The sequence below is a fragment of the Dermochelys coriacea genome, chromosome 10 (assembly GCF_009764565.3).
Source record: "Dermochelys coriacea isolate rDerCor1 chromosome 10, rDerCor1.pri.v4, whole genome shotgun sequence".
In the NCBI taxonomy this organism is placed as follows: domain Eukaryota; kingdom Metazoa; phylum Chordata; order Testudines; family Dermochelyidae; genus Dermochelys; species Dermochelys coriacea.
In genome coordinates this window covers 3,081,031-3,104,982 of record NC_050077.1, presented here as the reverse complement: position 1 = coordinate 3,104,982, position 23,952 = coordinate 3,081,031, and the positions used below count along the sequence as shown (strand labels likewise).

The following is a 23,952-nucleotide window of genomic DNA, read 5'->3' as shown; positions in this document are numbered from 1 at the left end:
TGAGTCCATTATAGGTAAAAACTATAACACGCCCTGGTTTTCCACAATAGCCTTATAAAGAGAGTGCATTTCTGTGGTTGGCAGCTTTTATAACTGCACATCTTAAGACTGAATATTTTATATGGCCCTTCTTATTCCCTTGAGAGATCATTGCCCCAGTTAGGGAGGTTTAACTCGTTTAACCATCTCAATAGCAGCAGTAGAACTAAAGGGATACTTGCATAATTATCTCTGCAGGAGGCTTCCTGTGAATCAGTACTCAGAGTAGGGTGGGGAGTGAGGCGGGAGTTTTTTGGTTTAAAATAGTGCTGCCCTTTTGCATTGCTCAATGGTAAATATTTAAGTGTGAGCCATGTGCCAGAGAATTGAAGTCCTCTCAAAGGCAATTGGAGCAGGTTGAGCTCATGTTCCCAGGGGATTTCTCTCCTGTGGCAATTGCTGCATTTGCATTAACAGGAAATAAACCATGTGATTGATTTCCCAGATTTCCCATTGCAGCGGCTTGTAGGCGCTGTGGCTTTTTGCTCTTTGCATATGTGCAATGGTTTAATCTGACAATGAGGCCTCAGCATAGGCCTAAAGTGTAGACTGAGTTTGAAAGAGTTTTACAAAATGCCACAGATAAAATCCATTCACTGGGCAAGCCCTCAGTGCCACGTACATGTCAAATAAATGTACCTCCTTCCTATCTCTCTGAGCCCTTCACAGCTGTTAACTGAGCAGACTGGCTTCTCCAGAACCTGAGTTGGCCAGCTGGGCAGGTGTCCCAGCCTGCCTCACGCACACCTCAGGCATTCCAGCAGGCGATTCCCAGGCAGTGGTACTTTCTGGAAGAGCCCACCCACCACAGTTAAATACTGAGGAGCACTTTCAGACATGCCATTAATTAATGAGAACAGGTGCAGCTGAGGTGAGTGCCATTGAATATGCTGACCTAAAACCACCACTACAGCTATTATCTGACACAGGCTGAAATTCGTTCTTATACCTCACCATAACTTAAGTCACACGCTCTTGAGATCAGTTGATTCTTTGGTGGTGACCTCGAACACTCTAGGAAAAAAAAGTATCAGTTGAGAGTTGCCCCTGCAGTCCTGCGCAGTTAATTATTAACAGTTAACAGTCCAGTGCCTGGACTGCTTTGCAACCGAAATAGGACGACGTGGCTGAGGCACAAAGCAGTCAGTCTCCTGATCAGTGTCACACACCTTGTTAAAAGAAAAGGAGTACTTGTGGCACCTTAGAGACTAACAAATTTATTAGAGCATAAGCTTTCGTGAGCTACAGCTCACTTCATCGGATGTAATGCATCCGATGAAGTGAGCTGTAGCTCACGAAAGCTTATGCTCTAATAAATTTGTTAGTCTCTAAGGTGCCACAAGTACTCCTTTTCTTTTTGCGAATACAGACTAACACGGCTGCTACTCTGAAACACACCTTGTTGTGGGCCTGGCTCCATCCCTGCCTGGCTCAGCTCTAGGATGTTGTCTCCCTCTTGCACCAAGAACAGAATCATCCCCCGCTAAGCTGTGGTTCGATTTCAGACCTTGGCACATGTTAGGTTTTCTCTGTTTCCTGCAGCAAAAGAGGAACTTCTAGAAAAAAAAAATGAATAGCCTCACTAGAATCACAGCAGAGATGAGTCTGATTCCGTCGAGACCCAGTGGACAGAGCAGCTGGAATAAAATGACACCTGACCAGCATCTGTGCCCCAAACTGAACCAAACCGGAACCTTTCCTCTAGCTACCTTTTAAAGGGATTCAGAGTCCCTGCACTTCCTGGGGTCACATGCACTGAGACTGGGGCTCAGATTGTGGATACTGTGAAGGAAATTGAAGAGACATCCCAGAGGACATGACTGTTCTCAAGGCATTTTCTGGCCCAGCTTCAACCTGGAAGGGCTGAAAATCATACTCAGTTCAGCTGTGTAGGTGCAAGGGTCTGGAAGCTGGCAGAAGGATCTGGCTGCAGAAGTCTGAACTTTTTGAGGATCTGCCTGTCACTGGTTACAGACACAATTCTATCAAATCACAGCTATCGGATCCCAGAAAATCCAATTAAAATATTTCTAACTATGAGTCAGGCCCCTTCAAAATCATGTGACGGGGGAGGAAATCATAAGCTTACATGAAAAAATGTGGGGTTCTTTTCTTTTGCCTTCCGGTTTCTGAGCCTTTGGGATTCACCCAAATCACATTTCCAAGCCCTTTCTTCACAACCAGGAGTGGGAGGCCTGACCTTTGCATAAAAATGAAAGCTGAGATTCTCCTGCCATCTCTTGGGTCCAGCTGAGGGGCTTTAAGAGAAAGATCCTATATGGCGAGACTTGCAGTAGCATCACCAGAGTTGGCAACACTGGTTCAATTAGCCAGGCAATGAGCAAGTGAAAGAAACAGATGAGATGGTTCCCTAGAGTCCTGTGAGGCTTCATCAGATCTATCCCTGGGGAAAGTGCTTTCCTCCTCTTCAAGGCCACGCTTTGGGAGGCAGCTGGGATCCCAGCAGCTCTCATCCTTCCAGGCGATGATGCTCACCACAGCATCAGAGTGGAACGGAGACCGTGACAGCTAAAAGGCCTGTAAAACATAACCTAAGAGAATGGAACACTTTAAAATCCTGACTTTAACCCACAGCCTCAGGAAGTGGATCCTGCCTGGGCTAAGTACGTGAATGGGTTAATGCCAGCACTGGTAGCAGGGGGATATTTCTGCATCAGACATGTTATTTGACATCATGTAGTGCCATGGGACCTTCTGGCTGAGAAGGGCATATACAGCAATGCTTGGGGCCTGCCTGGCCAGAGGCCAGCAATAGTATCTATTTCAGACGGTTGTATAGCTCCTCCTTCTGCAGCATCTCAGTGCTTTGGAGAGTTCAGGTCCCTCTTTAATGTTTTTAATCCATGTATTATTTGACAGTAGTGCTTTATTTATTTTAATATATTTCTGTCAGAGATGATGCCTAAGCCAGAAGCCAAATCTAGATTCAGATTGGGATCCAGATGAGAAGTTAATATCCAGATTTTGGATTTGTGTTCTGAGCACTCACCCTGCCCCAAGATTGTGGGGTGAAGGGGAGATGGATTTTCCCCCCTGCTTTATACAGATCTAGGGCTTAGCAGTGACTTTAGATACACAGCTGGATTTCAGCTCCCCTTAGGGCTTGGGGAGTTCATCTTGGCGGGTTGGCTGAGCCCATTCCTCAGTGTAACTCATCTTCCTTTTAGCTGGAATGATTGCTTAAGAGAATCGTACACTTTGGAGTTTGACCCCACAAGCCCTGATAGTGAGAATAGCACAGACTTCACACCAGAGGAGAGAGGGACTGAAACAGTAACTAGGACGAATTAGTTTAACTATCCCCCTACACATTTTTCTTCTCATTCCTTGTGAAACTGTTAACGGTTTCACTGGCAATTCCTGGTTCCCTGGCAATATTTAAGCTGCCCTGTGGGCTGGCAGACGGTTGATCGCTGGTGCCTAGTGCAAGGGAACACAATGGGACCCAGCTGAACATGGTAAGTTCTTTTCAGTGTCTTGCTTGTGTCTGGGATGGTCTCAGTTAGTAGGTGGGTTTTGTTCTGGTTGTGGACTCAGTTTTATCCTTTCCACATCTGTGATGTTTTTAGCAGGTGAAAGGAATTAGGAATGTTTAAAAATCCTATTTGAGAAGCAACAGAAGTGATACAATCCCGGCGGGTTACGAGAGACCCATATGGGCTGCCCTCTCTCCCAGGCCATCGATAAAGGGCTGGCTTCAACAGAGTCATTTCAATGCCACAGATGTTCTTTGCTCAGAATCCCTGACTAGCAAATCACTGCAGCTCATGCCAAGGGAACTACGGGAGTCTCGGTTGTGACCTGAATTAGCAAAACAGTCAAACTTTCCACTGGCTCAAGGCGCACATAGAATTTGAAATCAGATGCATCAGAATTTACTAAACTTCTCCCTGCCCCCAGGCAGGCTGTCCTACAGGGGGATCCTATGGAAAGACCAGTAAGCAAATACCTAAATTCCCCTTGGCATTCCACTTGGAGTACATATATCTTCGCTTCCTTTCTTTACTGCTGCAAAGTACCACTGCAGGGTTGGCTGTGTGCTACAAACAGCTGCATTTGGGGGTGAAGCAACTCCTGTACAGAAAGCCAAAATCCTGCACAGTGCTGAGCACGTGCAGTGCACATTGATTTCCGTTTCAGCTGCGGGTCCTGGGCATCACTTGAGATTTTGGCCATGCTATATGGTAAATGCTTCACGCGAAAGGGGCTATATTCATGCCAGACAGAAGGAGCAGGAAGTAGGATGCGTTAAAATGCTGGTGATTGAAAGCAGATAATGGATCATCACTCCCTTGGGAGTGGTGCTCACCGTTCAACCGTCCTCCAGCTGCATGAACCAACTGCTGCTGCTCCTGAAGCAGGATATGCTGGAGGACTGAGCCTAACAAGGGCCACTGGCTAGAGCTGGCACTTCTGAATATTTGGCTAATGGGATGAAATCACTCCATTGTGCTGTTGTGTGACACTGTGTTGCGGTGCTGCTACAACATTGCCTCAGTGTGTGATGATGGACAAGCTGTTGAGAATCCACACTCTCTCTGGGTTCTTTCACTCATCCAGGCATGAGAAACTAGCCACGCCTGAGACAGGCATGGCTGGGGACAGTCTAAGCCATTCTTTAGGGAGAAGTTAATGCTTGGTACTGGTAGTTGCTGACTGCTCCCTTGGAGAGGCTGCTTTGTTTCCTTGTACCAAGTGGGCAAGGCCAGTGGCCGTGATGAAATTGACACCCACAGACAAGGAGCTCTTTTGGCTCTCACCTCCTCAGGGCTTTCTGAGGCAGAACTCATTTGTCTGCTCCTCACTTCCACAGCACCAGACAATCAGAGCCTCTTTGTCAGAGGAGCTGAGCACTGGGCCAGAGTACACACGCTGGGGCCTTTTGGGTGAGACAGCCCACCTCTCCCGCTCGGGGTGTCGGTTTCCCCCCGCACCTAGGTGGCATCGTGAGGTGCCCCATTTTGGGCACAAGAGGCCAAAGGCGCCAGCCTACTTGTGATGAGGGCGTGAGGAGCAGCAAATGCTGGATCTGGCCATCCTGGAAAGTATTGCCCTGCCGTCCAGCTTTCTGACCCATTAGAAGGGGACAGAGCGAGCCTTGAAGAAGGGAAGTTCTGTCCCCATTCAAAGGAACCAGCTGCATGGCACAGCAGGGAAAGGAAAGGTAAATCATTGGGGAGCTGGGCAGTGGGGGATGTGCTGGTGGGGGATTATGGGGGCTCCTGGGAAACCCTTGTTAAAGCCCCACAATCAAACTGAAGAGAAGCTGCTTGGGACAACTTTCCTGCTTCTTGTTGCTCCCTCTCTGGCTATGGCTAAAGCAGCCATGTGGAAAGGACTTTCCCCATGCTTCTTCAGAGCAAATGTTTTGCCTGTGCAGGGGACACAATTGTACCGAATGGTAGATTTATTCAGCTCATTCCCCAAGGGAGGACACCTCTCCTGGAAGGTCTTTGCTCTGTGCTCCAAATGGCACACACTGGACATTGCAGGGTACTCTCAGCTCACTCAGCGGAGCTCTCAGATCCCAGCACAGACAGCTCCGGCCAGGACACTCAGTGTTCACCCTCCGGTGCCACCTTCCCCTGGGCCAGGCTTACAAGAAAGAGCTTTTGTTTAAGTGGAAAACAAACAAATAAATCATTCCCTCCCCCTTCCCTGGGGAGTGGGTCTGTCGCGGGCAGAGGGAGGAATGTTTGTGGAAGCCCCTGGTTAGGTGTTGGCAGCTTTTCCCTTTGGAACCTGTCACAGCAGCAGAGCAACACAAGCAAGGTGCTTGGTGCCTCCGCGCTCCTCCCGGCCCTCCTGGGAGTATGCTGTCTCAGTGCCTGCTGATGCATTCCCGTTTCCCCCTCCTGCCATGCGGGATGGTAAGGGAATGGCACGGGCAGTGCTTGGACGCCAGCCATTTGGACTCATTTGTGAGGTGGTTCAAACATTCTCTCCTCCTGGGCCCAAGGCCAGCTCCAAGTAAAGGCCAACAGAAAGACTCCCACTGTCCTTCCCTGGAATCTGGGTTGGGCCCTTTGATGATAGCACAGAGCGACCAACCATCGGGGTGCTGGGCGTTCACATTCATCCCCGCTCTCCTGGTTTCCATGGAAGGAATTGCTCAGCTCTTGTTTATTTCATTCTTTCTTCTGGCTATTCACAGGCAGTTCTGTGGCTGTGGCTTCTCTCCAAGGTCAGTGCATACAGTGCTGCCAAACCTGCAGCCACAGGGCCCCTCCAGACCACCAGTTCCCACCTCATCTGGCAGTGGTTGCTCCGCTCCCCACAGCACAGGGTAGGAGCTGCTGCACAAAGGTAACACGAGTTGCCCAGAGGAAAAGCCCACCCACCAGTTTCAGACACCATTCCCTGCTGGCCCAACTCAGGATGGGGGCAGGATCCTCACTGCGTGTCCATCGCTGCCATAATAACACAGGTCCCTATAACTCTCTATCCCACTTTTCAATAGATAAATGCATCAAGAAAGAGAGGAACTGAATCCGTATGAGAAGCAATGGAGACCCCTGGTAGCACTCCGCCCTCCGTCACTCCCAACTGGAACACATTTCCCCAACAGATCTTGGAGTCTGTGGACATTGTTGTTCTTGTTCTGTACTTTGTATTCGTCCTGGCTGTTGGATTGTGGGTAAGGAGATGCTCTTAGATCCTTTCTTATGTGTCCTGTTATATTTAAAGGTGATGGTTGCACAAGTAGCACTTTTTTATTTTTTTTGTACTTAGGCTTTCATCAAGCCTAACTTCACTGGCATCAACTGACCACAATGTTTTGTGTTTTTCCCACCTGTTCACCCAGACCTAGGGATATAATCTCAGCCACTTCCTAGGGGTGCTGTTCAGGATTAATGTTTTTTTAAACACTTGAGGATCCTTTGATGGAAGAGGTGTAGACATACAACATAATATTATTGCTAATGTTTGGTGTCTGGCCTGGACAGAATCCAACACACATGTTAGGCTGCTACAGAGCTATCCAGGAAATCATATCGGCTTGACAATAAGATTCTGATCGCAGATCCTGCAAACTACAAGTACTCTTAAACTGTGGCTAAGCCATAAATCAACTTTCTGGCATGGCTTCTATCACAGGAAAAGGCCAACCCAGCTGCCACGAGATTGGACAGGAATTGCTGTTCTCTCCAGATACAGGGGCATAACTCATGTAGTGTGATATACTATAGTGTAGTATGAAGACTATGAAAAGTGAGAGTCTAGAGTTCTAAGTCTAACCCTGAGTATCCCTCTCAGGTACATCTGAAACAAGTGATGTCCCTAATCAGTGACCCAAATCTGCATGCATTCCTTGTGCCTCTGGAGTGATCTTGATGTTTATTGCAGAAAATACTCAACCAGGAAGCTGAGATTGTGAAAAACTTTGCATGCGATACAGACCTAAACCTCTCCACAGTGGCAGTTCCCTTCCTCCCTCAACAACTATTGTTCATGGTGGTGTCCCTCATTTCAGATCTTTGCCACACGGGATCCTGTAGCTGCAGCAATTGAGGGTTCTTCTGCCATAACAAACTCACCCATGTCCAGTGGGGATGACAGTATAGAGTGTTCCTCTGGGGAAACTGCTATGCTCTGTAACGTTCTGAGCAGCACTTGGAGTGTTCTAAAGCTTTTGTCCTGATTTTCTGCTTTCCCAGTCCATGTGGAAGACAAAGCGAAGCACGGTGAAGGGCTATTTCCTGGCTGGAGGAAAGATGGTTTGGTGGCCTGTAAGTGTCTCTTATCAAATTGCCTGTTCCACTATGTTGCAGTGAGACTGAACAGTGCTTTTTGTCCCACTAGCATGTCTCTCTATGGTCAGAACAGGAGAGCCTGTGACCAGCTTTTCCTCCATTTCCAAAGCCTATGGGGAGAGGGCACTTTCCATCCAATAATATGCCTGTCACAGCCCCACCCCCTGCACCAAGATAGTTACTGTTTGCTGACTTGCAAGACTCATTTATTTCCTCAAATGTTGGGTTGGGGCTTCCGGAGCATGGGTGGCTGGATCTCTGGGGAGGAAGGGGCATTTAGTTGGTCTGTGAGGGGTAGGGGTTTGATTTGGGATGGGCTGATCATAATGAAGTAAATAAAGCCATAACCAGCTAACTGATCAGTTGGCGTGTCTCTTTGTTTCATCCCGTGCCTCTTTGCTTGTCTTTGAGGCTCCCCAGTGGAGGGACCATGACGCCGCAGCTAGGAAGCGGGCTACTTCCGTGCAACCTCACAGATGAGTGACAGAGCAGGAGGGAAGGAATGAGGTCTGACAGCAGTACCGGTGTCAGTGAGCGAATGGGGCGAAGAGAAAAGGCAGCAGGGGCTAGGAGGGAGGGGATTTCAGTTCCCACGGATTGTGAGGAAACTGCAGTCTGGCCTGTGGGAACTGGGGCTCTGCAAGATCTACATGGAATGGATCCAATGGAGAGCTAAGTGCAGTGGGAGACACTGGCCACTCCATTTATTTATATATGGCTCACTTCTGAGAACCCTCCGCCAACCACCACTGGGCTAGGAGCTCCTCCCAGGGTCTGAGAACGATGCCTTATACCACACACAGAACTAGCTTCCTCTTTATTTCTGCAGGTGGGTGCGTCCCTGTTTGCTAGTAATGTTGGGAGTGGGCATTTCATAGGCCTGGCTGGATCAGGGGCAGCGTCAGGAATCGCTGCTACGGCGTATGAGTGGAATGTAAGTATTGCACTGCAGGAGCTGCTCTCGATATGTTGATATGCTTGGCATTGCAGCTCATGCAGGTACGCTAATGTTGGGCAACATTACATCCTTGTAACAAATCTGTGCCTGTGTAGGTCTTTGTGACTGTCACTATGCTGCCTACAGCAGCTCCTTGAAACCTCACAGGAAGAGCAGGAATAGAATTCAGATCCCTTAGATTCAAAACCCCATGACCTACAACATGAGCTAGAGAATCGCTGTTAGCTATATAGGGCGTTTGAGTCACAGCTGGACAGTTGTATGTACACACGCATAGAGGCATACGTGGGCATTAGCCCAGTTGACGACAGCATTTATCAGTATCTCTGACCTGTGTTTCCTTTGCCTCCCTAGGGAATGTTTTGTGTTTTGGTGCTGGCCTGGCTATTTCTTCCTATTTACATAGCAGCTGGGGTAAGTCAATGGTCCACACTATGCGTATCAGTGACTTGCTTTTTTAACATCCTTTTAAATGTATGGGTTTTTACATGCTGAACCTACTAAAAGGCTTGGGCTCCGGGTAAAGTTCCTGAAGCAGCAGCGTTCCAGGACTCACACGCAGGGTTGTTCTTCTCTTGATATACTAACTGAGAGGAGAAGAGCCCACGAAAAATTTACCTTGGAAAGGAAATTGGGAGAACTCATGGATTAAAAAACATAGTTTAGAAAGGGGGAATCAAAGAGGGAGGACCCATTCGTGTTGAGCCCAAGGGAGCAATGACATGTCCCACTGCCAAGAGCAAGCGTTACTTCCAAAGCTGCCGCCTCCTTGGAAATGAGACTTCAGGGACAGAGGCTAGAATTCAGGTGGAAATGGTGCTTCCCTGACACAAAGATGAGGAGAGAGGTTGCGGTGACGTGACACCTGACATTCCAGAGACACTGCCAAGCGACTGTAGGCACGTCTGGCTTTACCAAGTCAGGGGGACAGGTGATGCCTTGAGAACTGCTAGGTAGGGTTAGGCCAGGGGAATCATATGGGGCACACAATTCCCAGATAAAGTAGGGAACAAAGCAGGGGCTGTTTTTGCAGTCTCTAAAGGGTGTGAAGGCTCCTTTATCAAGTAGCCTCACTAGACCATGTGTCAGACCCTAGAGGCAAAATACTGGTGACCATTCATTGTGTAAGAGTGTGAGAGGGACAGACATTTCCCAGCAGATATGCCAAGACACAGCATCTGGCCAGGGTTTGCCAACCACACAAGGTATGTACCAATGTCTCTATATGTTACTTAGAGGAAGTTATTGTATTCTACCTCATCTGATACAATCTCCTTCCCTGCAGGTTACAACCATGCCTGAGTACTTACAGAAACGCTTTGGTGGCAAAAGAATACAGATATTCCTGGCAATTCTCTATTTGTTTATCTATATATTCACCAAAATATCAGTAAGTAAGAAGAAGGAAAGAGGACTGACTAGAATTCAGTTTAAAGAGTATATCTGTGTTAATTTATGGGACTCGTAAGTGCAACTGAGTCCTGGTCCCCTTGCTGCTCTAGTGATAGTGATATTATGAAAATGTCTTGGAAGAGTGGAGAAAAGGGATGGATTTCAATTCTTTTCAGACATTAGGTGCCAAAGCCCAGGATCCATAAGCTTTGCCATGAATGGTTTGAATGTTTGCTGCTGTTGGAGAGAGAGCTTGGTAATGTATCAAAGCACACCAGTCCAGTCAAGGGGAAGGAGTCGTTTTCATTGGAGACTTGTCTGCTGTTAGATTTTCAGCATCTGCTCAGTTAATTTGGCTTGTCCTCTCTGTACATTTCTTCTGACAGCAGCAGGATATAGGAGCATATGGGAGTGGGATGCACTCTCCCGCGAGCTTGCTGGCTGCCTAGTTTAGTAATTTATTGCTCCTGTTTGCTCTAATGCTTTAAATGAGTGATGTATTCACCCTTTGTGCAGGGCCTTGCCAGCTGTTAAATAACCACCACATAGTGCTTGAATTGACAAAATAAGAAGAAAAACTCCTAGCTGGGTGTTTTACAGGCAGCAGTGGGAAGGGTAGACTGGCCTCTCGCCCATCTCCCTCCTCCTTGAAACTGTGTCAGACTGGGGCCAGGTGGCTGGTCCTTGGTAGGGTTTTTTTTTATGGAAACAATCAACTATTTTTTTCAAATCTCTGATGACAAGTTTTCTGAGAGAGAAATTGGATCATTCCAATCCCCAGTTGCTCGATAATGGGCAGGCCCATTTATCTACAGCTGGCCAAAGTCATCAGGGCTTTGCACATATACATGCTTTCATGGTCTGCAGGTTGCATTTATACCTAATTCTTCTGCAGAGCAACCACCTCAGGCCACCAGGACACAAGGAGGCTGCACAGTCCCTAACCCACAACTCTGTAACAGCACATGGTGGAAATCCCTGCTGAGGTTCATCCAATGCCAGTCAGAGGAAAGGAATTTGCATTATGCCAACCCCTGGAGCTCTGGCTGGCTACTGCCCTCAGAACTCCCCATGCACAGGGCTCCAGCACATATGGCAGCTCCAGTTTCTGACCCTCATTGTCCCCTAACTCCTTGGCTCTCACCCTGTGCCCACTACTCCTGAGGAATGGAGAAGCGACCCCCGCACCACTAAAAGTAATTTCTTCTTTGAACTCATCTCTCTCTCAATGGAAAACTCCCTGCCCCTCCCCCCATGCAAAACAAGCATTTTCCTCATTAAACTGTATCTCAAAACTAAATTGAGTTTATGTGGCTGTTAATGAGGAGTGTGGAGAAGGAGGTGAGGCCAGGTTAGGGTTTATGTGCCAGTTGGAGCAGCTGTCCCTAAGACTGATAGAAAACAGGGAGCCATGAAAAGTTAACAAACAGGTTGGTCCTTGAGAAACACAAGGTTTAGTTGGCTTAGCGTACACTGTGCATCCTCTCAGCTGTCTGGCATTACACACTGAGCTGTCACCATTATAAACCTTCTAAATATCTTTTTCCGTTAGGTTGATATGTATGCTGGGGCCCTGTTCATTCAGCAAGCCTTACGCTGGGACCTCTATGTTGCTGTCATTGGTCTGCTGGCAATCACTGCTGTTTACACTGTTGCAGGTGCGTTTCTGTGTTCCAGGTCATAGGAATGCAATGTCATACATCTTCGCTATTGGGCTGAGAACAGCCGTACAATGTACCATCCATCTTCCTGTGTAATAAATATTCTGCAGTTTCCACAAGGTACCGTTCTATAAAGTACTTCCTTCTTATTAGCCGAGGCACTAAATCTGTCCGTCTGCCCTTTACCAGGATGACTGTTTATAATGAAAACACTAATTACAGTAATGCACTTGTCAAAAAAATTACTCTCCAGGTGAGAGCGGGTGAATGTAATTTTACAAGGCTACCGTAAAGTGCCTGCTTAAAGTCAGCCCAGATCTGTGCACAGCACTCTCTGACTCAAAGTGGAGCAACACCGAAGATTTTTGCTCAGGACTTTTCTTCCTTTTGGCTTTATGAGTGTGTAAGTGAGAGCCACACACAGCACTACACAGGGTGATGTGGGAAATATCTTCACAACTTGGATGGAAATGGTGCCATAAAGGGAGTGAAATGTGTGTCCAAAACAAATGGAAGTTTCTCTTCTTGCAGCGCTCAACCCCAGCAATGTGGGCCATACGGCTACTTCCTTTTGGTTGTTGTTATGTTGTCTTTTTGAAGCAGCTTCTGTTTCAATCGGGTCCTTCCTTCTTGTGGTTTTCAATGCATCTCCTGTAGAGATTTCTGCTATGGAGTTTGGGATTCTAGTGACAAAACACTGACTCACTGTGGTTCAAAATATGCAACATTTCAGCCAAAGTATCAGCAATGGGAGTTGGCTAAACCATCCCACAAAGTAGTCAAAACAACCCACAAAACATCCCATTGTGTCAGGCAAAGCATTCTGGCTATGCTACTGGCTAACAGACCTTTACAAATTAGGAGATGTTATTACACAAAACAAACCCAGTTCCCAATAATTTGTCCTTCTGGTTTTGTTTTCTTTAGGTGGCCTGGCAGCTGTGATTTACACAGACACTCTGCAGACTGTCATCATGCTGGCTGGGGGATTAATTCTTATGGGATTCAGTGAGTACTTCTCTGGGATTTTACTGTTAAAAATACATTTGTTTCTATACCAAATCACTGCAAATATGCATCACTGGAACAAGCCATTTAACATTTATTCAGTGCATCTTGTAAAATAGACAATCATGTTAGAATATTTTCTATACAAATAATCTTGTGATAGTTCTTTATAGGGTGAAAAGTGTAGGGGTGTTCCATGAAAGATATGAAACCACCCAAAATAAACAGAAAACACCCTGTGGTCTGAGATTCATATCAAAGCAAACAACTACCTCCTCTAGCCAAATAACGTATGGTATTAAACCAGGTTTGTCATTGTAGGTTCTGATCCAACTTCCAGTGAAGTCTATCAGAGTCTTTCCATTGACTTCAGTGGACACTGAATTGGGATCATACAGAGCAAACTGCCGAGAGTGAAAATAATAGCATGAACCTGATCAATGTGGTAACTGCTTCCTATTCCCATTTTAGGCTTTGTTAAAATTGGTGGGCTTGGAAGTTTGCAGGCCAAATACTTTAAAGCCATTGCTAGTAGCCACAAAGGAAACAGTAGCTGTGGCTTACCAAGAGAAGATGCCTTCCACATTTTTCGAGACCCTGTCACCTCTGACCTTCCCTGGCCAGGAGTTCTGATTGGAATGACCATCCCATCTCTGTGGTACTGGTGTACAGATCAGGTAGACCAATGTTTCCTTCACAAGATTAACCCTCAGGTTCGGTTTTGAGACATGCCACCTGGCTGGCTGTAGAACTATGCAGAACTTTCATTGCAAGCAACTAAGGCCGAGTTTCATTACAAAACCCAGACTCAGGCCAGAACCTGGGCAGATTTACTATTTCTATGGAAACCATGTGGAATCTGATGATTTCAACCTCAAACTAGACAAAACTTGATACCTATAGCTAAGTTAAATTTGAATTTTGGAGCTCATTTGAACTCAGATCTGTAACATGAGGGGCATGTAAACCCCTAACTATAAAGTGGGCATGTCTGAATTCTGTGTGAACCCACCCCCTTCAGGCTCTGCAGGGCTCCAGTTGCTGTCTCTCCAATTGTAAACAGCAGTGCCAGGAAGAGCAGAATCATAACAAATCCGTATCGGATATTTCTGGGGTATTTGTTTATCAAACTCTTTTTACGGAGTGAGGGTCAATTTAGGGGCTGTCAGGAAGTTTACCCCTGTGCCCTGGTTTGTGAGTCAGTAGTCCTGTTGACCTGACAAGCCATGTCAAGGTGTATAAGATACACAGGGTCCAAAAAAGAACAAACTATGGAGGAAAATAATGACAGTGATTTCCATAGCTTAGAAGTGAACACAGTGAGATTTCCCTTGCATAAAGGCAAGACGCGCTAGTTAAAGCACTATAGATGAGTTAGGTAATTCACGGCATGATCCTACAAGGTTTGGAGCGGTCACTGGGAGTTAAGAACACTCAGCACTTTGCAGGATCAGATCCTTTATCATGATAATGGTCTGTGTTCCCTCTCAGATAAATCAATGCAGTCCAGAATAGTCTGGCCCTAGAGGTCCAGTATGGTGCTTTCGGAACCAGGACGTCCAATTATAAATAGAAACATACATCACATCATCTTGCATCTATTTACTCTCTCTGCAAAGCACTGGATCAAACGGTCTTCTTCATTTACAGGTCATTGTTCAAAGGTCCCTTGCAGCTAAAAACCTTTGTCATGCCAAAGGAGGTTCATTGTTGGCCTCCTATCTGAAAATTTTGCCTCTCTTCATGATGGTGATGCCAGGCATGATCAGCCGAGTTCTCTTCCCAGGTAAGAGTTGAAGGAGATAAATATTCCTGGCGTCTGTCACTACAGATTGTGATTTCTATGTAGTGCATAAGTGACAGACCCGCCAGGATAAGCTAAAAGGTTGTAGCCGCTCAATTGCCAGGAGCATGAACTTGCAGTTCATAATAGATTTTTTTTCAGATAACACTCTATTAATCTTGCTCCCCAGGGACCACACTCCTTCATCCTGAACACTAGTCCTAGGTGCTTCCTGTAGCTTTAAGAGCTGCCCCAATGATGTTCCTTCTGGACCCCATGTTTGTGGCACTCAGAAAAGAAAAAATCCTAAAGTCTGCTCCCTGAATGTTCTGAGAGAGAGCATGCATATCGATCAGTGTTAGCACAGGTCTGGAGGGAGTCACTGTTTTCTCATGATGAACAGCATTAGTTTTAAAAAAGGACAACGTTCAGAGAAGAGTCAGGCATACAAGACAAATGAGCTGTTAAGGCAAATCTTTTGATTAAACCTATTTCAGTTGGTGGGATCTTTTACACAGAAAATAAAGATAAGAAAGGAGAAAACTGAGAGCTACCCTCGTGAAGGTGTGTATATGCTTCCTTATCTGCTGGATGGGTTTCACTCCATGGTTACCGTCTGGACGTATTTGTTTCTTGTAACTATAGGATTACTTTCCCCCCATGTTTATTGTAGACCTGGTGGCCTGTGCAGACCCAGAAATCTGTCAGAAAATCTGTGGCAACCCATCTGGCTGTTCTGATATTGCTTACCCCAAACTGGTCATAGAACTGCTGCCTCTAGGTGAGGAACTTCACAGCAACTAACTAACCTGGACAGGGCCTACTCCAGCCAAAACACAGACTGTAGGAAATGTATGGGGAGGAGAATAAACTACAGTCATGATATTGGGGTTGATATTGGGCCTGATAATATAATGACAAAAAAGGAATAACATGCAACAGGGTGCACAGCTGCTGTGAGAGGCCTCTGCTGGGGAACAAGGCATCCAGTATTCAGGAGGTCTACTTCTATCACCTGGGCACGACTAGTTCCCTAAAGGATGAGGACATTGTAGTGTCCAAGTATACTGAGTTACATGTAACTCTAAGGGGAGCACAATCACTATAACACAGGAGTGAGCAGATAGATGAGGTCTCCTTTTTGCATCTCAGCAGCCTGTCTCAGCCAGCTGGCTACCAGAGGAGAGTAAAGACTCTGCCCATGCAGACAGAGCTATAGTGGTCCAAGAGGAAAGACTCACAAGTTCATATGGCCTGTGAGGTCCAGACTCTTGGGAGGGCAGTATAGGCGGCAGTCCCTCAGCACAGAGGAAGGGGTGAGTTCAGAAGGGAGATGCAGCCGTTAGTCTGAGAGGTTTGGCTGAGGGGGGGGGTGAAGTTGGACCCTTAGTGCTTTCTGCTCACGGTCTGTATATTGTTACTAGAGTGAACATGCCTCTCTCTTTGTTTTCAGGGCTCAGGGGCCTCATGATGTCAGTGATGATTTCAGCACTTATGTCCTCCCTGACTTCCATCTTTAACAGCTCCAGCACCATATTCACCATGGATCTCTGGCGGCACTTCCGGCCCTGTTCTTCTGAGTGGGAACTTATGCTTATCGGCAGGTATGGAACTCTAGGGCATGGTGTGTTAACTCACAGAGCCTGTCCTGGAGATGTTTCACACCACTCTATGCTCTCTGGTGCAAATTAAGAGCAACTCCTTCATCGTCAGAGCCCATTGCTCCAGACCTACCCTGCAATAACTGAGAGCAGAATTTGGCCCTTCTAGTGCATGGTATTTTTTTTTTTCTGTTGCCAATGTTACATTTTCTTTTCCTGGTTGCTCATGAGAAAGAATCTGGCCCAGTGAAGGCATGTAAATTGTAGCAGCAGAACCAGGATTTAGGAGGCTGAGGTGGCAGAAAGGCACACGAGGGCAACAGCATCTAGATTTGGGTGTTTGTGTAAGGCTGGACTCTGACGGAAGACGGGCAAAGGGACACAATACAGATGAACAAAGTCCAGATGGAGCACCATTGGGCAGATTTGAGAGAGAGGAGGGAGGCTCTCCTGGGAGGAGAGCTCTAGGGGGAGACCCTCATGCAGAGGAAGGGGCAAAGGCCAGCAATAACACTGTCTTTTTCTTGAGCAGGGTGTTTGTGCTTCTGCTCGTGGTGGTGTCCATTCTGTGGATCCCACTGGTGCAGGCGAGCCAAGGGGGGCAGCTATTCATTTACATCCAGACAATCAGCTCCTACCTACAGCCCCCGGTGGCCATGGTTTTCATCCTGGGCTGTTTCTGGAAGAGAACGAATGAAAAGGTAACACTTGGGCAGGGTCTGACACACCGTGCTCTGTATGCCGGGTGCGAGCCTGTCCTTCCGCTGTCTACACAGACAAATAGCCAGGCAGCTAGAACAGCTGCACTGTGTCGCTGCTCTGCCTCTCCCTTGTGGGTGCTCAGTGGAGTGACTGCACTCACGCTTGGAGCATCCTGTTGAGGCCACGCAGCCCCAGCAGCAGGGAGCACTTCCCCACTGCTCTCAGGCAGCTCCCTCAGCTGCTCTAGCAGAGAAGGCAAAGGTTGCCAGGTGCCTTTCACAAACCTAGGAACAGAGATTTGAAAGTCATGGCCTTGCACTGCTGTAACCCAGGACTTGGAGTCCATGGGGGTGGAAAGTAAGTCCGAGGGGCGGGGGGAGAGGGGAAGGGAAGAGTTGCAGTGACACAAGATGCCCACAACCTCCACTCCTCTGGGGAAACTGGAGCTGGCCAGTCCAACCCCAAAAGAGGGCGGCGCTGGCTGGGGAAGGGTTGTATGCAGGCTCTAGAGCATCCTCAGGGCAGCCTTTGCTGGTAGGACTTCTGTGAAGCAACAGCCACAGTTAAAGCAGCTCGTGACTAGGGCCACCGTTGGGGTGGGTAGTGCTATAAAGGTGGGAGCTGGTGGCTATTGAACAGCACCAGCAGGCCTAGAGAGTGGCTCTCCTCCATTGGAAGAGCAGGTCAATAGAACGTGGGGGCTGTGTGTATAAAGGAGAACAGCAAAGGAGGAGAAAATGGAGGGGATCTCAGAAACCCACCCAAAAGCCCAGTAAACCTCCCCTCCCCCCCACAGATGTGCTGATCAGAATGTCACAGAATGTCACTGTAGCATATCTCACTCCTGCCAGCACTCAGCCCGAGAGCCAGCGTGGGCTTCGTTGCCAGATATGACGTAGACGTATGTTTCCTGTTCCACCAAGGAATGATCTTCATTTCTTAGGGTGCGTTCTGGGGCCTGCTGACTGGCATGCTGCTGGGCTTCATCCGACTGGTGCTGGACTTTGTCTACCCGCAGCCCCAGTGCGGGGAGCCAGACCACCGGCCGGCCGTGGTGAGATACGTGCACTACCTGTACTTCTCAATGATCCTCAGTGTCATCACGACTGTCACTGTGGTGGTCGTGAGCCTGCGCACAGAACCTCCCTCGGAAGAAATGGTGAGTCTTCCCCACAGGTTTCTTTCACTGTTTTGTAATGGACATACAATAAGGCCCCCATGGTGATGGACGTTCTCATTCCTCCTGTACACATGGAAACACTTGTAATACTGTATCAGATCATGGGTCTGTCTTATAGGCGTTGACTCCGTGGGTACTCCGGGGCTGGGAAAAATTAGTGGGTGCTCTGCACGCACTGGCAGCCAAGCTCCCCTCCTCACCCCACTCCTCCTGCTCCACCCCACTTCCTCCTCCACCTCCTCCTCTGAGTGTGCCGCGTCCCCGCTCCTTCGCCTACCTCCCAGCGCTTGCCGCCGCCAAACAGCTGTTTCTTGCTTCATTTGGCCTCCTCGTATCTATTTCCATAGTACCTTATAAGCGCTGGATGTTCCCCAGTTCCAGTGGGGCTGCCCAGGCAGGGGACCAGAATTTGGCCCCAAGTGCTTAGAAAATGTAAGAACCCCTCAAAGCTGAGGTGTTCCCTTTAAACAAACATAGGAGCAGTTCTCTTTAACAATGCTCTTCATGCTGCCAGATCAGTCATCTCACCTGGTTCACACGCTGGGATCGACCAGCCAAGAAACAGCCAGCAGTCAGTACTTCTCCTGATTCTGGAAGTGGCATATGTAAGTCTGAGGGTCCGCCTGCCCAGCTCGATATTAGCGTTGTTCCTGAAAATATTTCCAATGACAATACAAGTAAGTGCCCTGTTACTATATACAGCATGTTTCAATTAAAATCAGTCCTATGCATTTTGTAAAGGTTATAGAGGTAAGAAATGTTAAATGAATCTTCCTGCTGCTTTCAGATTTCTGTATCTTCAAGGTGCTGAAAGGCTTTTTACCTACAGACTAAAGATCAGGGCTATGTTTCTTATGTATCTTTTAATGGTATCACATATCCTTGCAATGGAGCAAGGAACCCATTATTTCTGCACTAGGGAATAATGCTGTTGGTATGTGCCAACCAATGCAAGGAGAGTTGGATGGAAAAAAATTGCCAAAGTTTTCACAAAATTCCATTTCTGTTTACACTGGTATTTTCTGACCAGCTCTAGTGGCAGGGAAAAAAACATAGAACCCTGTGCTGAGCTCTTGGCAGGTTGCAAAGGAGAGTTTTCAAACTTTTTTTTTTTTAATGCAGATTGATGTACCAGCGTTAGATACATACTTGTATAGATCCTGATCCTGCACTTCTCATGCACCCAGAAATGATTGTCAGGTTTTTGCAAAACTTGCACGATCACTTAGGTGGCTTTGCAGCCTTGGCCGATGTGTATTCCTTTATGTGCAATGAAATTAGTGTGAAGTGGTGAAATGAGTTAATGCACTAGACTAGAGTGCTGATTCCCAGCTGCTGGGACTTTAGCCTTTTGTGACTGGCATTCTCACTCCCTCCCTGCACCACTGTTACCTGCTTATTGTTGGGTTATGCATGCCCTAATCTTCAGTAGAGTTTGGGTATAGAATCATAGAATCATAGAATATCAGGGTTGGAAGGGACCCCAGAAGGTCATCTAGTCCAACCCCCTGCTCAAAGCAGGACCAAGTCCCAGTTAAATCATCCTAGCCAGGGCTTTGTCAAGCCTGACCTTAAAAACCTCTAAGGAAGGAGATTCTACCACCTCCCTAGGTAACGCATTCCAGTGTTTCACCACCCTCTTAGTGAAAAAGTTTTTCCTAATATCCAATCTAAACCTCCCCCATTGCAACTTGAGGCCATTACTCCTCGTTCTGTCATCTGGTACCATTGAGAACAGTCTAGAGCCATCCTCTTTGAAACCCCCTTTCAGGTAGTTGAAAGCAGCTATCAAATCCCCCCTCATTCTTCTCTTCTGCAGACTAAACAATCCCAGCTCCCTCAGCCTCTCCTCATAAGTCATGTGCTCTAGACCCCTAATCATTTTTGTTGCCCTTCGCTGTACTCTTTCCAATTTATCCACATCCTTCTTGTAGTGTGGGGCCCAAAACTGGACACAGTACTCCAGATGAGGCCTCACCAGTGTCGAATAGAGGGGAACGATCACGTCCCTCGATCTGCTCGCTATGCCCCTACTTATACATCCCAAAATGCCATTGGCCTTCTTGGCAACAAGGGCACACTGCTGACTCATATCCAGCTTCTCGTCCACTGTCACCCCTAGGTCCTTTTCCGCAGAACTGCTGCCGAGCCATTCGGTCCCTAGTCTGTAGCGGTGCATTGGATTCTTCCATCCTAAGTGCAGGACCCTGCACTTATCCTTATTGAACCTCATTAGATTTCTTTTGGCCCAATCTTCCAATTTGTCTAGGTCCTTCTGTATCCTATCCCTCCCCTCCAGCGTATCTACCACTCCTCCCAGTTTAGTATCATCCGCAAATTTGCTGAGAGTGCAATCCACACCATCCTCCAGATCATTTATGAAGATATTGAACAAAACGGGCCCCAGGACCGACCCCTGGGGCACTCCATTTGACACCGGCTGCCAACTAGACATGGAGCCATTGATCACTACCCGTTGAGCCCGACAATCTAGCCAGCTTTCTACCCACCTTATAGTGCATTCATCCAGCCCATACTTCCTTAACTTGCTGACAAGAATGCTGTGGGAGACCGTGTCAAAAGCTTTGCTAAAGTCAAGAAACAATACATCCACTGCTTTCCCTTCATCCACAGAACCAGTAATCTCATCATAAAAGGCGATTAGATTAGTCAGGCATGACCTTCCCTTGGTGAATCCATGCTGACTGTTCCTGATCACTTTCCTCTCCTCTAAGTGCTTCAGGATTGATTCTTTGAGGACCTGCTCCATGATTTTTCCAGGGACTGAGGTGAGGCTGACCGGCCTGTAGTTCCCAGGATCCTCCTTCTTCCCTTTTTTAAAGATGGGCACTACATTAGCCTTTTTCCAGTCATCCGGGACTTCCCCCGTTCGCCACGAGTTTTCAAAGATAATGGCCAAGGGCTCTGCAATCACAGCCGCCAATTCCCTCAGCACTCTCGGATGCAATTCGTCCGGCCCCATGGACTTGTGCACGTCCAGCTTTTCTAAATAGTCCCTAACCACCTCTATCTCTACAGAGGGCTGGCCATCTCTTCCCCATTTTGTGATGCCCAGCACAGCAGTCTGGGAGCTGACCTTGTTAGTGAAAACAGAGGCAAAAAAAGCATTGAGTACATTAGCTTTTTCCAAATCCTCTGTCACTAGCTTGCCTCCCTCATTCAGTAAGGGGCCCACACTTTCCTTGGCTTTCAACATACCTGAAGAAACCCTTCTTGTTACTCTTGACATCTCTTGCTAGCTGCAGCTCCAGGTGCGATTTGGCCCTCCTGATATCTTTCCTACATGCCCGAGCAATATTTTTATACTCTTCCCTGGTCATATGTCCAACCTTCCACTTCTTGTAAGCTTCTTTTTTATGTTTAAGATCCGCTAGGATTTCACCATTAAGCCAAGCTGGTCGCCTGCCATATTTACTATTCTTTCGACTCATCGGGATGGTTTGTCCCTGTAACCTCAACAGGGATTCCTTGAAATACAGCCAGCTCTCCTGGACTCCCTTCCCTTTCATGTTAGTCCCCCAGGGGATCCTGGCCATCTGTTCCCTGAGGGAGTCAAAGTCTGCTTTCCTGAAGTCCAGGGTCTGTATCCTGCTGCTTACCTTTCTTCCCTGCGTCAGGATCCTGAACTCAACCAACTCATGGTCACTGCCTCCCAGGTTCCCATCCACTTTTGCTTCCCCCACTAATTCTACCCGGTTTGTGAGCAGCAGGTCAAGAAAAGCGCTCCCCCTAGTTGGCTCCCCTAGCACTTGCACCAGGAAATTGTCCCCTACGCTTTCCAAAAACTTCCTGGATTGTCTATGCACCGCTGTATTGCTCTCCCAGCAGATATCAGGAAAATTAAAGTCACCCATGAGAATCAGGGCATGCGATCTAGTAGCTTCCGTGAGTTGCCGGAAGAAAGCCTCATCCACCTCATCCCCCTGGTCCGGTGGTCTATAGCAGACTCCCACCATGACATCACTCTTGTTGCACACACTTCTAAACTTAATCCAGAGACACTCAGGTTTTTCCACAGTTTCCACAGTTTCGTACCGGGTAGGGTGACCAGATGATACAGACAAAATATTGGGACACAGGGGGGAAGCAAAAAAAAAAAAAAAAAGCATCCAGAGCGGCCAAAGCCACAATATCAGGACAAATGGCGTCCTGACAGCGCATCGGTCGGGACGCGGGACAAAGAACTAAAAATCGGGATAGTCCCAATTTTTTCAGGACGTCTGGTCACCCTGAGTTTGGGGAACTTGCATTCACTAGCCCTGGCCCAAAGTGGGTTCAAGCATACAGAAACAAATGGAAGATGATGAGCACAGCCATGTTTTTAGACTTGGCTAACTGAGACCTTTCCTTAAACTGTTGTGAATGGCAGGATTTGAATTCAGATCTTTAGAGAAGAATGACACTGAAGTGACAAATAGAAATTACTGTAATGGCTACCTAGAGCTTGGTGGAGCGAATGTGTCACTTTGAAGAGTTCTGATATGTTTTCTGTGTAGTAATGTCAAAATGATTTGTACAAGATTGTAACACTGGTGTGTTACTAGAGTTTGTTCCGTGGACAGAATTTTTACCTCACTAATTACTATCATTGTAGGTGTGACTGGTACTCAAAAAGGGTCTAAACTGATGAGAGTCTTCTTGTGGCTCTGTGGGATGGAGAGCAAACGAGAACATCCTCCTGAGAACACAGCGCCTACCAGCCCTGAATGTGCTTTGGCTTCACTGGATGAGCAGCCTTCGGTGAAACACATTCTGAACATCAACTTGATACTATGCATATGTGCCGGCATCTTTCTCTGGGGCTACTTTGCATAGCAGCTTGCCAGACGATTCAAGGGACACAGTCAACTAATTTTAGGCCCCCGAATTAAGATTGGTATAAATAATAATAATATAATTATTGATGGTTCAGTGTGATTTGTAATCCATTCTTACATTTCATAGGAAAAAAACGTAACTATTTTAGTTACACTTAATGAAGGGCTCGCTCCTGAGAGTTGCTGAGGTTCCTTCTCTTCTGCCTCAGCACCAATGATATCAGGCCCCAGACAGTGATGGGCTGTATGTGTGTAAGGGGTTGGGGGAGGTTTGGAAGGCAGAAGGGATTTGTTTGGTTATGTTTCCCATCTTGATAGTTTTGCACTTAAAGCACTAGGGACTCAGGAGATCTGCCTGCCCTGTGCAAAGCACTTAATTTCTCTGTGCCTTAACTCCCCCATCTGTAAGAATGGTAATAATAATCCTTCCCCACCTCCAAGCAGTGTCGTGAGGATCAATATTTATGTTTGCAAGATACTTAGATACTGTAGTGATGGGGACAGTATTGGCATATAGAGATTATAGAGATTAAGGAAAACAAAACATTGTACCAAAATGTATGTACATGTATGGTGGATAAATGTGTGCGTGCCTATGTTGTACAGCTCGTTAGGTTCCATTGGCATTTCTGTAATACAGTTGGCACTAACATTAATATAGATTTTTTTTTGTAATTCTTTGCATACATTTTTAAAAAGTCAGGGAGTTTCTTAGTGTGGGAAGTTAAATCTTCCGCAGGGCTGTAAATCCAAACACAATGCGGGGGTTGTGTATGTGGACTAGGAAATGACACCGACTAAAAAAATACAAGGTTTCAGAGCAGCAGCCGTGTTAGCCTGTATTCGCAAAAAGAAAAGGAGGACTTGTGGCACCTTAGAAATGCGGTAGTCTCTAAGGTGCCACACGTACTCCTTTTCTTTTTAAAAATAAATGCAAGACAGCAGAATTTCACTGCCACATGTGAGCATCTGGCTCAAAAAGTAAAACAGCAGGCGCGTGGAAGAGTGTAGCTGG

At 47.1% G+C, this 23,952-nt stretch overlaps 1 protein-coding gene across 7 annotated transcripts; it reads left to right on the top strand.

Moving 5' to 3' along the window:
• The first annotated feature begins 3,267 nt into the window (after window positions 1–3,267).
• SLC5A11 (solute carrier family 5 member 11) lies at window positions 3,268–23,726 on the top strand. Of its 7 annotated transcripts, none has more exons than XM_038420437.2 (17): window positions 3,268–3,518; window positions 6,215–6,244; window positions 6,521–6,697; window positions 7,719–7,790; window positions 8,644–8,748; window positions 9,127–9,186; window positions 10,058–10,162; window positions 11,717–11,822; window positions 12,753–12,833; window positions 13,305–13,510; window positions 14,484–14,619; window positions 15,290–15,397; window positions 16,070–16,220; window positions 16,750–16,918; window positions 17,863–18,078; window positions 18,614–18,776; window positions 22,715–23,726. In XM_038420437.2, exons 3-17 carry the CDS (start codon window positions 6,566–6,568, stop codon window positions 22,933–22,935), a joined length of 2,031 nt encoding a protein of 676 aa, XP_038276365.1. In that variant the 5' UTR covers window positions 3,268–3,518; window positions 6,215–6,244; window positions 6,521–6,565; the 3' UTR covers window positions 22,936–23,726. The 7 variants fall into 7 exon arrangements, with proteins under 7 accessions (XP_038276365.1, XP_043349850.1, XP_038276364.1 ...); XM_043493915.1 differs by having other exon boundaries at window positions 6,215–6,346; XM_038420436.2 differs by having other exon boundaries at window positions 6,215–6,366.
• Window positions 23,727–23,952: the final 226 nt, after the last annotated feature.

Coding starts and splice junctions, on each gene's coding strand:
- SLC5A11 (XM_043493917.1), top strand. CDS start 6,566: ATGGAGACCCCTGGTAGCACTCCGCCCTCCGTCACTCCCAACTGGAAC. Junction 7,791..8,643: donor GAAAGATGGTTTGGTGGCCT/GTAAGTGTCTCT, acceptor TTATTTCTGCAG/GTGGGTGCGTCCCTGTTTGC. Junction 15,398..16,069: donor CATAGAACTGCTGCCTCTAG/GTGAGGAACTTC, acceptor CTTTGTTTTCAG/GGCTCAGGGGCCTCATGATG.